This window comes from Molossus molossus, unplaced genomic scaffold (genome assembly GCF_014108415.1).
Source record: "Molossus molossus isolate mMolMol1 unplaced genomic scaffold, mMolMol1.p scaffold_m16_p_10, whole genome shotgun sequence".
NCBI lineage: Eukaryota > Metazoa > Chordata > Mammalia > Chiroptera > Molossidae > Molossus > Molossus molossus.
In genome coordinates, this window is record NW_023425345.1 from 102,702,113 (window position 1) to 102,719,135 (window position 17,023).

The window sequence follows — 17,023 nt, forward strand, 5'->3', positions numbered from 1 at the left end:
CAACTAACAGCATGTATATAATTATTCTAATCTCTAGCTATAAGTGCAAGCTTTCTTTTGGAGTGCAAACATCATGAAAACCTCTAGTGATGTACCAGACAGCATGATATAAAATAATTATCACTTTAAGATGTCATTTTGTTAGCATACCTAAGTAAAATAGAACACAAGTTATAGGTTACTTGATGCTTAGATACAGCAGAATGCTAGGATATAAAATTAAAATTATAATGTTGCTACTTACTGCTAATTGACCCATTATTTACAGAGTAAATACATATCCCCATAACTAGTAACACAGAACACAGGCTCTGAAGTGAGTTCCCATAACTTAGTTAAGTGATCTTGGGTAGTTCCTTTACCCCCAAGAATCTGTTCTTCAGTGCACTGGGTATAATAGCACCTACCTGCGTTATCAGTACTGTGGGGCATTAGATGCAAAGTGTTTAGCACATTGCCTAGCACATAATAGTCAAGCAGTTTTTAGCTGTGACTATTTATACATGTCTGGATTAAGTATTAGTATTTGAGGTCTCAAACATCGTTCATGTCTTCTAGAAGGGTTTCTTGTTTCTAGATTAGCCAACTACACAGATTTACTTGGTTTTTCAAAATAATATTTAGGAGATTGAAAAATGAGACATTTTCAACAAATTCATAGCCACCATCCCCTTATCCATAGGTGGACTTACTACAGAACTAAAGGAGTTTAAGTTCTGTGAGTGCTAGAGTTGCTGGGAGTTATAGAGTATTATGAACACACCCAGGTTGTAGAAAGGAAGAACTTGTACAGAAGCCTAAAGAGATCTCAGAAAAGACCTATATGTTCTTAAAGGGCTCTGAATCTCCAGTTGTTTGTCGTAATTCCTTTTCTCATTCTAAATGAATATACCTTTTTATATTCTTTTTTCTTAGAAAGCCTCCAAACTTGGAAAAATGCCTAATATAGAAGAACTACGCCCTTAAGGTATGTAGAGCCTGGAATCACCCCATGCTTATCTTAGACTTAACATCTATTCCCAATGTCTCAATAAATGGTTATGTAGTAGGCACTGTGAAAAGCACTTTGGGTGCATTATTTCATTTAACCCTGACAATACCCTAGTGAAAATGAGGTTGGAAGAGGTTAAATATTGTTCAAAATATTTCAATCCATGTTTACCTTACTAGCTAGGACTTATACTGACCAATCCTACATAATATAAAAGATCTTACCTGACAATTTAGGCACCACAAATATAGTTCCATCGTCACCAATGCAGCTGACTACTGCCTCAAATACTTTGATGTTAGGAATAACTGGTGGTTTATAGCATCCAGGGGTTCTTGGTTCTAGAATTTTCTCCTTAAATGTAGATACCCTGTGTTCACTGATAACATCAGCAGCTTTTTTTTCGGGGTCAAAGTTAATTTTAATACACTTAGTCACCATTAAATCTTCTTTATTCAGGGGGATTTCCTGAGACTTCTCAGACAATGAATGGCTGTTATGTAACTTATTAATTCTGTAACAACCAAAAGAGAATACATCTAAACATGAGCAATATAAATTTCTGGAGAAAGCAATATAAATAGAATCCTCCTAATATAGTATCTGCTGTAGTCTAGTCTAATTTGTTACATAAAAGGAGCATACTTTGCCCTGGCTGGTTTGGCTCAGCCATTAGAGCATCGACCCATGGAGCGAAGGGTCATGGTTCAATTCCGAGTCAAGGGCACATACCTGGGTTCTGGTTCAATCCCCAGTCCTTGTTGGGGTCATGCAGGAGGCAACCAATCGATGTGTCTCACATTGATGTCTCTCTTTCTCTCTCCTCCCTCCCCCTCTCTTCCACTCTCTCTAAAAAAAAAAAAAAATCAATGGAAAAATATCCTCAGATGAGGATTAAAAAACAAAAAGGAGCATAATTCAAGTTATAATGAAAATTATTTTAAATTATGAACTTGATAAAAAAAATATGATTTCACTTAAATGTTTTATAATCTCATATTTACAAATCTCTTAAGTATGTCTCAAGTATTATATAATCAACTAGATGTCATTGGGAAATACAACACCTTTATGCTGATTCTAATTTAGTTCACATATACATGTGGCAAGTTAACATTCATAAAATAACAAAAAGATAGTATGAGTCCCTTAAATATGGTACTACTCAGATATTAAATGTTACTGGTAATATGCTATATTCACTCACTTTTTTTATTTCCTGTTATTCCCTTCCAATTATTAAAAAATATGCCTATAAAAAGAATCCTAGAAGGAAATACTAGCTTTACTGGTTTTAGCAGAATTATAGATTTCTGTTTCTTCTATTTTTCTGTATTTTCTTTTAAAAAGAAATAAGTATTGATAAATAGTTATGTAATTTCTCACTTCCCACAGCTCCCTCACAGTCCCCAGCTTTGACAGCGGGTAGATTCAGTATCTTAAACGCAGAATCTATTTATCAGTGGTATCAACTTGCCTAAAATTGTTCACTTTAACATTTCTTTGATCAGGAATTGCTTTAGCCTAAAGCCAGTGAATCAGAAGAGAGACACACATGGGACTAAAGATGCAGAGGCAACCACAGGCCACTGCCCAGCATTAGGTCAGCACCCACCAGGCTGAGCTAATCATCTCATGACTGTTTCATATCCAATTTCTCAGTCTCCTTACATTTCATCAGGACTGGGGTCCAGGTCCAAATAAGGGAGCATATAATAATATAAGATTAAAAGAGAGAGAGAGATCTTGCTATGCGTGGTACAAGGTGGCTACTTGGAACATGTATCAAGAATCCCACAGACCTCTACATCTAGAAAGAGAGAGAGAGAGAGAAAGCTAGGGCCACTGCAGTATCTTGATCCTTCTCCCTGTGGACCAAAAGTACTTAAACTTCCAAAGAAGTACCCAAAGAGATCTTTAAATGTAAATATTGTTCAATTATGTTTTTCTGTTACCCATTTGTTTCATGAAAATACATTTTTGGTGTATACCTAACAGAATTGTCAACATAAAGCTTTTCTGTCTAAGCAAATGAAGCCAGAGGGCTCATATCTGGTACCCACTATACCATCCCATCTTCTTTCCTTTAATTTGGAGTGTAAATACCAAAGCAAAGGGAAAAGTAGAGAAGTAAAGATGTCAGTTTAAACAGGGGTTTAAATATGCAAGAGCTGTTGGGACCAAATAAAGGAACTGGCAAACCTGAAGAAATCTGTTTCTGAACTGGCTCCTTGGGGTTAGTATATAAATCAGTTTTAAAAGCAAACAATATGCAATTCAGGTTTGAAAGCAAACAGACAGGAAAGCACCCAGAGAAATAAGCGGCCTCCATCATAAACTGATGTGAAAAAAATAAAGTCCATACCTCCTTTCTCTTAAAGCCAAACCCTTTTTAATCAAATATTTAGAGACATCAACGCGTTCTCCTTTTTCATTTCTGCAGAAAATTTTCACAGGTAATGGCCATGTTGTATTGTTTTCCTGGTGGTGTAAGAGCACAGTAAGGGTGAAAAATGAAATCTTCTACACAATATACTTTTCATGGGCATTTCTTCCACATGTCCCCAAGCCAGAAAAGAAAATTCCCAACCAAGAAATTTCGATCTATGAACATGTCAGAGAGAAAACACCCTGCAAGAGAGTCAATGGGGTTAGGTAGTGTCTTGTGAAATGTAGCAGGAAGGCCTCACTGTCAAGGTGAAATTTACCAAAGTGGAGAGGGTTGCAGGGGACAGATTAAAAAACTTTTCTTTCTCCACCCCAGAAAGGGGTGTGGAGGGATACACCATTAGTTACAAGTTCTCTATTCTCCTAAACTCTGCAAATTATAGATCAAATATATTTTTACAGGTTAGCCCTTTTTACCTACAAAAAGCAAAAGAACTGCAAAACATATATTCTACTTCATATGAATTATAAAACTGAAGTACACATAGAAAAAAGTAACATGGTGCCGGGCCCGTGTGGCTCACTGGATTGAGCATCATCACACAGACTGAGACCCAGGATAGATTCCCAGTCAGGGCACGTGTCCAGGTAACAGGCTTGATCACCAGTAGGGGGTGTGCAGGAGGCAGCCAATTGATGTTTCTCTCTCATATCAATGTTTCTCTCTCTTATCAATGTTTCGCTCTCTCTCTCCCCCTTACTTTCTCTCTTAAAAATTAATACAAGCAACTGCAGAATTCACATTATTCTCAAGTGCACATGGGACATTCTCAAAGTTAGACCACATGTTAGGGCACAAACTAAGGCTCTATAAGTTCAAGAAGAATGAAATCATATCAAGCATCTTCTCAGATCACAATGGCATGAAACTAGAAATCAATTGCAACAAGAACATGCAAAAACATTTGAAAACATGGAGGCTAAATAGCATGTTATTGAACAATGAATGGGTTACCATGAAGATCAAGGAAGAAATTAAAATTTTCCTGGAAACCAATGAAAACGAACACACAACAACACAAAATCTATGGGATGCAGCAAAAGCAGTTCTGAGAGGGAAGTTCATAGCACTACAGGCCTACCTCAAGAAACAAGAAAAATTTCTAACAGACTATCTAACCTCACAACTTAAAGACCTAGAAAGCAAACAAAAAGAAAACCCCAGGGCAAGTAGAAGGAAGGAAATAGTAAAGATCAGAGCAGAAATAAATGACATGGAGACCAAAAAGACAATTTAAAGGATCAATGAAACAAAGAGCTGGTTCTTTGAAAAGATAAACAAGACTGACTCACCAAGAAACAGAGAGAGAGAACCCAAATACACAAAATCAGAAATGAAAGAGGAGAAATAATAACTGACACCACAGAAATACAAAGGATTGTTAACAAATATTATGAACAATTATAGGGCAACAAATTTGACAATCTAAACAAAATGGACAAATTTCTAGAAACACACAGTCTCCCAAAACTAAACTGGGAAGAGATAGAAAACTTGAACAGACCAATAACAACAAAAGAAATTGAAGATGTAATCAAGACTCTCCCAGCAAACAAAAGCCCAGGCCCGGAAGGCTTCACAAGGGAATTTTACCAAACATTCAAAGAATACCCATTTTCTCCTCAAACTATTTCAAAAAATTCAAGAAGAAGGAAGACTTCCAAACTCATTTTATGAGGCCAGCATAATTCTAATTCCAAAACCAGAAAAAGACACTACAAAAAAAAAAACTATAGACCAATATCCCTGATGAACATAGATGCCAAAATCCTGAACAAAATACTAGCAAATCGAATCCAACAATACAACAAAAAAAATTATTCACCATGACCAAGTGGGAGTCATCCCAGGGATGCAAGACTGGTACAATATTCGCAAATTAATAAATGTGATACACCACATACACAAAATAAAAGATAAAAGTCATATGGTCATATCAATAGATGCTAAAAAAGCATTTGACAAAATCCAGCACCCATTTTTGATAAAAACATTCAGCAATCTGAGAACAGAGGGATCATATCTCGACTTAATAAAGGCCATATATGAAAGACCTATAGCCAACATTGTATTCAATGGGCAGAAACTAAAAGCATTTCCCCTGTTAACTGGGGAATTCCCTTTTTAATTACGCAGCATATAATGGGCGCAAACTCTTTCACTAGGACGTGTAAGTATGTCCCGCTCGGTTAACAGGTTAAGAACAGGAACAAGATAGGGATGCCCACTTTCGCCACTCTTATTTAACATAGTACTGGAAGTCTTAGCCACAGCAATCAGACAGAACGAAAAAATAAAGAGGATCCAAATGGGAAAGGAGGAAGTGAAACTGTCATTATTTGCAGATGACATGATACTATACGTCGAAAACCCCAAAGACTCCATCAAAAATCTACTAGACTCAATAAATGAATTTCGCAAAGTAGCAGGATACAAAATTAATGCCAAGAAATCGATGGCATTCATATACACCAATGATGAACTCACAGAAAGAGAAACAAACAAATAAAAAAACAATCCCATTTACCATCGTGGCAAAAAAATTAAGATACCTAGGAATAAGCTTAACCAAAGAAATAAAGGACCTATTCGCTGAAAACTACAGGTCATTGAAAAAAGAAATAGAGGAAGATATAAAAAAGTGGAATCACATACTTTGTTCATGGATTGGAAGAATTAACATCATTAAAATGTCCATATTACCCAGAGCAATCTACAGATTCAATGCAATCCCCATCAAAATACCAACGACATACTTCACAGAACTAGAACAAATACTTCAAAAGTTTATATGGAACCAAAAAAGACCTCAAATAGCCACAGCAACCTTGAAAAAAAAGAACAAAGTTAGAGGGATCACATTACCAGATTTCAAGGTATACTACAAAGCCACTGTAATCAAAACAGCCTGGTACTGGCACAAGAACAGGCAGATAGATCAATGGAACAGAATAGAAAACCCAGAAATGGATTCAAGACAATATACTCAATTAATATTCGACAAAGGGGGCAAGAGCATACAGTGGAGTCAAGACAGCCTCTTTAATAAATGGTGTTGGGAAAATTGGACAGCTACATGCAAAAAATGAAACTAGACCATCACCTTACACCATACACAAGAATAAACTCAAAATGGATAAAAGACTTAAATGTGACTCATGAATCCATAAAAATCCTAGAAGAAACTGTAGGCAACACAATTTCAGACATCAAACGCAGCAGAATTTTCACTGATACATCACCTAAGGCAGCAGATACAAAGGAGAAAATGAACACATGGGACTACATCAAACTCAAAAGCTTCTGCACAGCAAAAGAAACAACCACTATAATGGAAAGGCAACCCACTCTATGGGAGAGCATAATTGCCAATGATACATTAGAAAAGAGGTTAATTTCCAATATATATAGAATGATCATACAACTCAACAAAAGGAAGACAAAGAACCCAATTAAAAAATGGGCAGAGGAACTATATAGACACTTCTCTAAACAGGACATACAAATGGCCAAGAGACATATGAAGAAATGCTCAACATGACTAATCATCAGAGAGTGGAAATTAAAACAACAATGAGGTATCACCACACACCTGTCAGAATGGCCGCCATCAACTAACCATCAAATAACAAGGGTTGGCGAGGGTGTGGAGAAAAGGGAACTCTGGTACACTGCTGGTGGGAATGCAGACTGGTACAGCCACTATAGAAAACAATATGGTGTTACCTCAAAAAATTAAAAATTGAACTTCCATTTGACCCAGTGATCCCACTTCTAGGAATATACCCTGAGAAGCCTGAAACACCAATCAGAAAGAATATATGTACCCCCATGTTCATAGCAGCACTATTTAGAATAGCTAAGATCTGGAAACAGCCCAAGTGTCCAGCAATAGATGAGTGGATAAAAAAGCAGTGGTACATATACACAATGGAGTACTATGCAGCTGTAAGAAAGAAAGATCTCTTATCCTTTGAGACGACACAGAGGTACCTGGAAACTATCATCCTAAGTGAAAGAAGCCAAAGAAAGAAAGACAAGTATCATATGATCTCACTTATTTGTGGAATATAATGAACATAACAGTCTGAGGAATGGGGTAGCCCCAGAGACGTGGAAGTGGGGTACAGACTGACTATCCCCAGAAGAGGGGGTGGGGGGACTACCACAGAACTTATATGCATGTATGCATGAACAAAGGTCATGGACAACAAAGCTGGGGACAGGGCGGGGGGGGGGTAATCAGTGGGGGAAAAAAGAGAAACATCTGTAACAAAAATAAATTAAATTAAAAAAAGAATCAATAAAAGCATATTTTTAAAAAAGAAAAAATAACATGGTAAAATTAGTTATACAAGAAAATTCTAATCATTAATGCGATAAAGGATATTAAATTAGAAAAAAGTAAAGGAGGCAAAGAGTATTTTTAAATGTTTTGAAAAGGTATATCCTATATATATATCCTTTTTTCAAGTCCATACTTACACACACTTTATGACATAGTTAATAAGACTTAGTTAGAAGGTCGTAGTCCAGCTTAAAAAAATATCAAAAGGCTTCAGAAATGCATTCTAGCATACATAAATTGTTTTGTAATATGCAAATTATCAACTCAAGAATAATACTTTAGAAATGTTTTGATTCATTCATATGATCATTTATGTTACATCTATTCTCAAACAGGTATTAGAACTTGAAATAAAACAAAAAACTTTTGCAAAAAAAAAAACAAACAACAACACCTGCTGTTATTTTGTCAACAAGAAAATAAACGGAATTGTGAAAAACATCAATGAAATAATCAGTACCTATCTACTGGAACCCCACTGCATACCTGTAAGATTATAGTTGCTACAGCTCCAGTTAGGTACAATGAAAGACAGTCACAAGCTGTTGCTGTCCACTTGTCACTCCCACCAGTTGGTCTAAAACAAAAAATAATGACAACTTGTTTTATAACAGCATAGGACATAGAAAAAATAATCACCATACACACACATATATATATTTGTATCCACTACCTATGTAGTGAGAAAACCTTTTAAACATGGCTTTGTGTTATTTCCATAATTTTCTTCCCCAATTCATAGCATTCTGTTCATCTCTCTATTCGAATGATGAGATCCTTGTGGGTAAGATAACAAGAGGGTAAATACACCTGTAACTTTAAATGGTTCATTAAGGTTTTTATAATAATGTTGTAAAGGTCTTGTGGTCATTAGCTTTGTGAACAGATTTGTAATATTCTTATTTGTGCCCATATCTGAAAAATGTACACACACATTTGTGTATGTATGTTTGTGTGTGTGTATGTATGTATGTGTGTGTATATGTATGTATATGTATATGTGTATATATGTGTGTGTGTGTGTGTGTGTGTATATATCTTTCAGCCAAATGACAGCAACCAACCAGATGGATTTAGTTAAAATTAGGAAGAAAATGAGACAATTTTAAACTATGAGCTTCCCTGCACAATGAGTAATTGTGGGTAGCACACCAAAGCACCGGGAAATTACCCTCCCACAAACTTTAATTAAAGACAGAGCTGCTTCCCATATGTGAAATTATATTCCATACCCTGCAGTGAATAGTAGCTAGGACTTATCTAGCATTAGCTAATGACTCCTTTGAACCTCTGGAGGGATGGCCAATTAGTTTTTGGCAACATTAACTAAGATACACTGATTTTTTAAACAGAAGCTAGAAAGCCAAATATTTATGTGGTACCTACTGGTTTTTAAGAAAACACTGATAAATAGTTCAAAATTTTAAAAACTTTCTGTAGGCCAAACACACAGTGTGTGTTACTTGTATTTGACCCACAAACTGTAAACTCTGACATAGAGATATGCTTTCAAATTTACAGATAATGAATTAGAAAGGACAGCCTAGATATTGAGTAACATATCTGAATTTCAAAATCAACTAAATGAAATCTGACAGGAATAAATTTAAAACTGTATTTTGGTGGAAAAAATTGAATGATTTAGCGTATAAAAAGCTACAGTTTCCTAATAAGTTTCAGCAAAGAAGAGCAAGTGTCACTCCTATGCAAGCCTTTCTAAGTGGAAAGCCCATGTAAGGACATCAAAGCCTGTCCTGCCCTCCAGATCAGTTCTGAGTCTTTGGCTGTAAATTCTGATTTGTTTTGGCTGGTGACATCTCCTTCTTCGGGGTAGAAAGGGCATGATGATTCTGATAGAGTCAACAAATGGGTAGAGACTGATGTACTTGGAAGCTTCTATACTATCATTGTTTAGTAAAACTGAAAAGTCAAATGGAATTACAACTCAGACCACTGGGCATTTGACTAATATCCACAAGATCAATGAAAGTTCAGTGAAAACTGCTTAAGGAATTCAACTTATCTCACCTCCACAAAATACAAATTTAAACTAACTATGCTAACCAAATGTAATGAATAGAATCACGTTTATAGTTTTAGTGAGATCTGCTCAGAATATACATGAAATAACTCTTCCAACTTAAACCAGAAAACATTTAGAGAAAGTAAGCAGATAAAATCTAGAAATCATGTTATTTTAGGATTATTTGGCAAAACTGTAGTAGTCTGTAGTCTGTAGTAGAAGAAAAAAATAGTCTTAGTGGAACGTGTTATCAACCTTTCCATATCTGATGGTTTGAAGACACAAGAGGTTTGTTCTGAGGCAAAATGAGGATGTGTGGAAGACATGAGGAGACCAACTTCAATGCAGTATAAGGAGATACTAGCAACTGAAGCTGCCTAACAGACAAGTTCGCTTGAGGAATATGCTCCACAGCACTGGAAGTTTTCAAGCAGGTCTTGAATGTCCATTTACTAGGACAGGTATAAAAGAAATTACTGTCATGATGTCTCTAAGTTCTTTCAATTCCAAGTCTAAGATTCTCGATTCTTGTTTACAAAGACACTATGGCTTTATTGCCATGGATTTAACAATGAAGGAAGGTTTCCAAGAATCAGGAATTTGCTACTTCTTTATTTATCAGAGAGGAGTCTAAGGATAATCTACACCCATGCTAAGTGCTCCCATGACTACTTTGTAGCCTGAGAAAACCATAAAATGCAGGTCAACATTGAGATTTATGAAGAGCCACATTGAGTTCTACCAAACATTTTCCTCTTAAATTATCTATTCAGAACAGACTGAATTTTTCTATATTCCTTTAAGCTATATCTTATTTACAGATTTTTCTTAAGCTAAAGATTATCTGAATATTTTCTTTAAAATCTGGTGAATTCACCTTTAAAAAGTTATGGTAATTTTCAAACATTAAAAAATAGAGAATGTAAAAAATCTGATGTAACTATCACTGGGCTTCAACAACTATAAATACATCACCAATTTTATTTCATTTATATTCCCACATACCTCCATCCCTGATTATTTTTAACCAAGTCCCAGACATAACAATTTAAAAAGATGTTTGTATATCCAAAACATAAAGTCTTTTTTAGCAAACATAATCACAGTATTATCACATCTAAAATATTTAATAATTCCTTAATATCAACCATTCAGATGGTGTTTTTTTCCCCTATGTTTCAAAACAGTCTGAATTGGTAAAGTAAGCAAAGTCCATGTGTCATGAATGACGAATATGTACCTTGAGTGCCCCCTTCCATTTCTTTCCCTTGCAACTTTCTGTTGAAAAAATGGAGTCATTTGTCCTGCAGTTCTCATAGTCTGAATTTAGCTGATTGTATTGCCATAGTGTTTAACATATCCCTTTTATTTCCTTTCAATTCATAGTAGTGAGGTCTAGAGTCCTGACCAGATTCAAGCCTGTATCTTTTTTTTCCCAGCAACACTATTGTGCCCTTTCACCAGGAGGTGTACAATGTCTGGTTCTCTATTTGTGATGTTAGCAGAACGGATACTGTCGTCTAGATTCCCTTCTTTGCTTATTTGGGTTATAAAATGGCACCATTCTAAAAATATTCTTCCTTTGTTAGAATGTTCATAAAAAAACTTTATAATTTGAAATATAGATTGTACAGAGAAATCAAGACAACAGCTCAGTTTCCTTATACACCAGTTTTTGGAATAATGAGGTGGTTCCCTAAAATCCTCTAAAAGTAATCAATGAGGTTTGTTTGTTTGTTTAAATCACTTTATAAACTTAGGGATTTAAACATACGAAATGCTTTAACACATTACAATTTTCCTACTGACGCTCAAACTGTCCCATTTTATTCAGGTTGGCTGAGTTGTTTTGTCATAATCCCAATAATTCTTTATAGCTTTCTTGCTTTTTGTTATAAGATATTCTAGGCTCATACTGTACATTTCCTGCAGCAGACTTATAATTGAACATTTTTCCAAAGAGCACAAATTTCTGTTAGTGGGAAGTGGCATTTGAAGGCCACAATTTGTGTACCAGCATAGCTCATTGTGACCGGGGCCTTCATGTTGCAAGGCTAAAAACTATGTTTTTGTTTTTTTTTTCATTTAAAACACCTTAAGCGTTTCTATTGATACTTCTAATTCAAAATCAGGAGTACAAGGTACATTAACCTTAATCTTACACCTTTATCATCTATACACCACATTAATTCGTGGTGATATGTACATAATTACTATTTTGACTTACCCCACAATACATGCACAGTAGTTTCTGTAACACCACAACCCACTTTGAGATTAATGAAAACAAATGATGACTGCGGTCAGGGGGGAAGAGTTATTTTTTTGTCCTTAGGATATATTCTGGTAAGAATGTACAGTCAACTTACTGTGTTTTAAGTCTTTTGAAGAAGTTCCTCTGTGAAAGGCTGTTCCACCACCACTATGTATAGACAGTGAACTTTATTTTCCTTACCATTTTACTCTTTTGTTTATATAAAATATGAACATACTTCCAATGTTAAATCAATATTGTTAGTAACCTCTTTTTGCTTTTCCCCAACATCTTATTTGAAGTACTTACTGCTAATTAATACCAGTAAGACAAACGACAAGTTTATTCACGGTTTCTTATGTATTCTTTCTCCCTCATTTTGAAATTGTGCTGTATTCACTTGGCTACTATGCTGTTTCCTCACTTCACCATGGTACTGAGGTAAAATAAATGTGTTTACCACCAATCCTTATTTCAAAATCTTTCTTGTCTTGTTACCTAAAGCTTGTTCTCTGTTTACAGATTCCTCAGGAACCACATTCCCTGAATGGTCATATAAGTTTGTCCGTGGTCTTTATCCTGAAGATTAGTTTGGCTAGACATAAAACTCATAGCTTGCCATTTTCTTTTGAGTATTTTTTAAGTGTCACTGCATTATCTTCTGGCATAAAGTGTTGGTGATGACAGTGTGATTTTATTCCTCTTCCAAGTCAATAATTATACTACATAATCTCAAGTGTTGACTTTCCTGATTTCCCAAGATACGCAGTGTGCCCTTTCAATATACAGTTTAAAGTAGTCTTATATTTTAGAAACACTTTCTTGAATTGGGTTTTTAGCATTTTGTTCCATTCTTTTATTCTTTGAAATTCCTACTACACGTATGTTGAGTCTTTATGTGTCTATTTTAGATATCTTTTGTTTTCTTATAAATCCTTTGAATTTTTTTTTAATTTAGAAAATCTATTCTCATCTTGTATTTCTATCAAGGCATTGTGTATTCTGTATTAGCTTTTGTGTTTTTTCTAGTTTAGTCTACATTTCTGATAGGATTTTCTTTTACTTCTAATTCTTTCCTGAATGTTATCTTTTTTCAAATCATTCATTTTCTGTAATAAATCTTATTTCTGAATTTTTGTTTTATGTTGTTCTTCACAGTGTCTATAATTTTCAAAACATTTTAGTTAAAAAAATAAGCTGAAGAACAAAACAGATCCACAGACATGGACATAGGGAACAGACTGACAAACCTCAGAGGGGAGGTGGGGAAATAAACCAAAGAAGTTACATGCATTTATGCATAACCAATGGTCACAGACAGAAGTATGGTGAAGGCAGTGAGGGATGGGAGTGGGGAGGAGAGTGTCTATGGGAGAAAAAAGGATTCCAGTAGACTCAAAAACTACACCATGCCATTTTCCCAGAATCCTCTCTAATTCAGTCTTTTTGGTAGTTCACACATTTTTAGCTTTCCATGCAATCCTATGTTGATAAAACACATTTTATTTCTATATGTCTTTGTTTCTCAAGATTTTTTTTTGCATTTAACACTTTGAAATCTATGGAGATACCTGTCATACTCACCTATCTTTATTTCCTTTATACCACAAAAATGTATGTGTTCCAAATTTTTACCTTTCTCTCTTCTTTAAAACTTTAACTAGATTTTATGACTATTTCAGAATATGTTAGCAAAATTAAAACAGACAAGAACCCATCCCAAAAGGAAAATATTTAGAATCACATTCAATAATGAGAAAATTTACTCAGCCATAAACTACCTTATATCAATAAGAGAGCATTCCAAACATAATCTTCCCATTGTCTTTAGGTTTTCTTGAAGTTCTCTTAAACAGTTAATATTCACTACTAGTTCAACACCCACGTCATACAGCAAGACCTATGAAAACAATAACTTTAAGTCTATGGAAAGATAATACTTCAAAAAATTTTGTGCACATATAAAGATCAATAAAATTGGATTAAATAAAATCCAGGATAAAAATACAAAATGCATTCATTTTCATGACTATATTTTTAACTCTGCATTTACCTCTACCAATGTGTCTGTAACCATTCTGATGATCTGGCCTCTTCGCCACTGATTGTTATCTGGAATCTTAACAGCACAGTGCATATCATTTTCCCATTTAATATGTTCCCATTTTGAGTTTTCATAAGCAGCTACCATCTTTTCTTCTAAACTATGTAAAGAAAAAATATTTTAACTTTCTAAACCTTTCCTTTAAACATAAAATTCTCTGATCACGTATCTTCTACTGTCCACCCTTACTCATTTTACTCCAGCCCAACTGAATACTTCATTCTTCCTTGACCACCCAGACTATGTTCATTGTAGGGTCTTCAAACTAGCTCTTCCCTCAGCCTGAGATGAACTCCCCCAGATATCCTCATGGCTTACTCCCTCTCCTCCTTCAGGATCCATTACAAATGTCACTGTTTCTGTGAGTCTTCCTTGATCATCCTAAAACTGTCTTCCTCTTCAGCTGCTTTATTTTTTCTCTGTTGTCTTTTTCACCATCTGCTACACTAAATATGTTATTTGTTTGCTGTTTCTCCCTCTACTAGAATTTAAGCTCCATAATAGCAAAGACTTGTCTGTGTTTTTACCACTATGTCCCAACACGGAGAACACTGGCTGTCAAATAATAGGTACCCAATAAGCATTTGTGGAATGAATAAATTCTAATATAGTAAAATTAACCAGTAAAGATACTATTTGTATAATTTTAACTAGTAAAAAGTAGATAATTTAGCTGAAATAATTTTTCTACTTTTAAAATTTTACCTTATGACTTGTAGATCTTTGAAACAAAATATAGAAAAAAGAATAAACTTGTATGCACTATATGTTTTCCTTATATCATATACCTATTAAGTAAGTTTTCTGTTAATAACCACTGAACATAAATCTTCTCAGGAGATATTACATTACAGATATACACAGGCAGTTCCTTATTGTAAAGTGATTGAAGATTCTCATTAGGTAGAGATTTTGCAGACACAGAATTTAAGTTGTTCACTTCATCTGAAATAATTTCTTCTGGAGAAGGATCCCACACTTCAGTATGCTTTTTGGAATTATCTTTGATGGTGTATCTGAAAAATTACAAAACCAATTTAAAAAAAAGTAGTTTGCAAAATATCTGTTTGCATTTGCTTAGATCTAGAGATGAATGGATTTTAATTGTTTCCCAGTTTTGATACAGATAGCAATATTAGTCTTTTTATTTTTTGTTATATCCTATTTATTTTTTAAAATTATTTATTTTTGTTACAGATGTTTCTCTTTTTTCTCCCCATTGATACCCTCCTCCCAACCCCCCTGCCAGCATTATTGTCTATGTCCTTGTTTACACATACATGCGTAAAAGTTCTGTGGTTTATCTCTTCCCTCCCTCCACATTTAGTCTTTTTTAAAAAGGAGTCCTTAACTACCACAAAAGTAAGCATACAAAGAAAAACCTAAAAGCCAACTTTCTATCTTAAAAACAGTTTAAAATAACACCTTTTGCCCTGGCCAGTGCTGCTCAGTTGGTTAGGTGTTGTCCTGTGTGCCCGTTTGATTACTGGTCAGGTCACATGCCTGTGCTACAGGTTACTGAACCTTATTGGGGTGCATGCAGAGGGAAGCCAACTGGTGTTTCTCTCTCTCTCTCTCACTTGGGATGCATATTGGAGGCAGCCAGGCAAACAAACTTACTTACTTTCTCTCTCTATCTCTCTCTCTCTCTAAAAAAAAGAAGAAAAGAAAAAGAGAAAGAAGAAATAAAATAAAATACCAACTTTGGCCCTGGCCAGAGTGATTCAGTTGGTTGTTGGTGGCATCATCTTCCCTTACACTGAAAGGTTGTAAATTTGATTCCCCGGTCAGGGCACATACCCAGATTGTGGGTTCGATCCCCAGTCAGGGTGTGTCAACTGATCGATGTTTTTCTCTCTCTCTCTTCCTCTCTCCTATCCTCTCTCTCTAAAATCAACAAAAGCATCGTCCTTGGGTGAGGATTTTAAAAAGTACCAACTTGGCTCATAATTGCACCATTTCTCACTGATATATTATACTCCAAAGAAGAATTTTCAGTTTTTTGATGTTGAAAATTTCTCCTCAAATAAAAAGTATCAATGTTTGCCAATGAAAATACAAGTGGAAAACAATTGCTATTAAAGGATGCTAAGGAGCAAAATTATTAAATAAAGAGTACAGAATATTTAATAAATCAGATTAGATCAGATTCTAACCACAAATAATTGGTTGTAATTTTCTATTACTATAAAGAAAAAACTTAATTTCTTTAACCATAAGTTTGAGATTTAGCTAACCAAGATAACCAATTGTTGCTGCTAAATCTAATGGATATGAACTACCTGACATGAACTCTGAGCTCTAGCCAACAGCTTAACTCAAAGAAATACAAGGTTCTACGGCCAAGAAAGAAGGTACCTCTAACTTTTGGCTACAACAGAAGTAATAAAGTAATTTGATTATCTGACTTATATGTCTATATAACAATATTAATATTGATGAGTAACTGAGGGCATTGTTCACAGTTTGACACATAAATGTTATCTTCTACTATGTGTTTACCATACTTTATGACCAGATGGACAATTTAACAAAAATTTCAGCTTTGCCCTGCCAGTGTGGTTCAGTGGATTGAGCATCAATACATGCACCAAGTCACTGGTTCGTTTCCTGGTCAGGGCACATGCCCATGGTTTCAGGCTTGATCCCCAGTGGGGGACATGCAGGAGGCAGTCAATCAATGTTTCTCTCTCATTGATGTTTCTATCTCTCCCTTTCCCTTCCTCTCTCTAAAAAAAAAACTCAATAAAAACATACTTTAAAAAATTTTCAGCTTTACTGAGGTATCATATATGAAATTAAAATATTTAAAGTATACATGCATATTTATCAAAATCCACAACTGTGCACCTTA

General features: G+C 34.9%; 1 protein-coding gene across 2 annotated transcripts in view; it reads right to left on the reverse strand.

The window, feature by feature from the left end:
* RNF17 (ring finger protein 17) overlaps window positions 1–17,023 on the reverse strand; it is a 140,249-nt gene that overhangs the window by 35,579 nt on the left and 87,647 nt on the right. Inside the window, exons 20-25 of one of the 2 annotated variants that reach the window (XM_036252513.1) lie at window positions 14,958–15,185; window positions 14,119–14,269; window positions 13,847–13,965; window positions 8,275–8,365; window positions 3,357–3,472; window positions 1,216–1,505 (exon numbers count right to left, since the gene is read on the reverse strand). In XM_036252513.1, coding sequence (XP_036108406.1) covers window positions 1,216–1,505; window positions 3,357–3,472; window positions 8,275–8,365; window positions 13,847–13,965; window positions 14,119–14,269; window positions 14,958–15,185 — 995 coding nt within the window. Of the gene's footprint in view, window positions 1–1,215; window positions 1,506–3,356; window positions 3,473–8,262; window positions 8,366–13,846; window positions 13,966–14,118; window positions 14,270–14,957; window positions 15,186–17,023 lie in introns of both variants that reach the window. The other variant, XM_036252512.1, reaches the window with a different exon arrangement.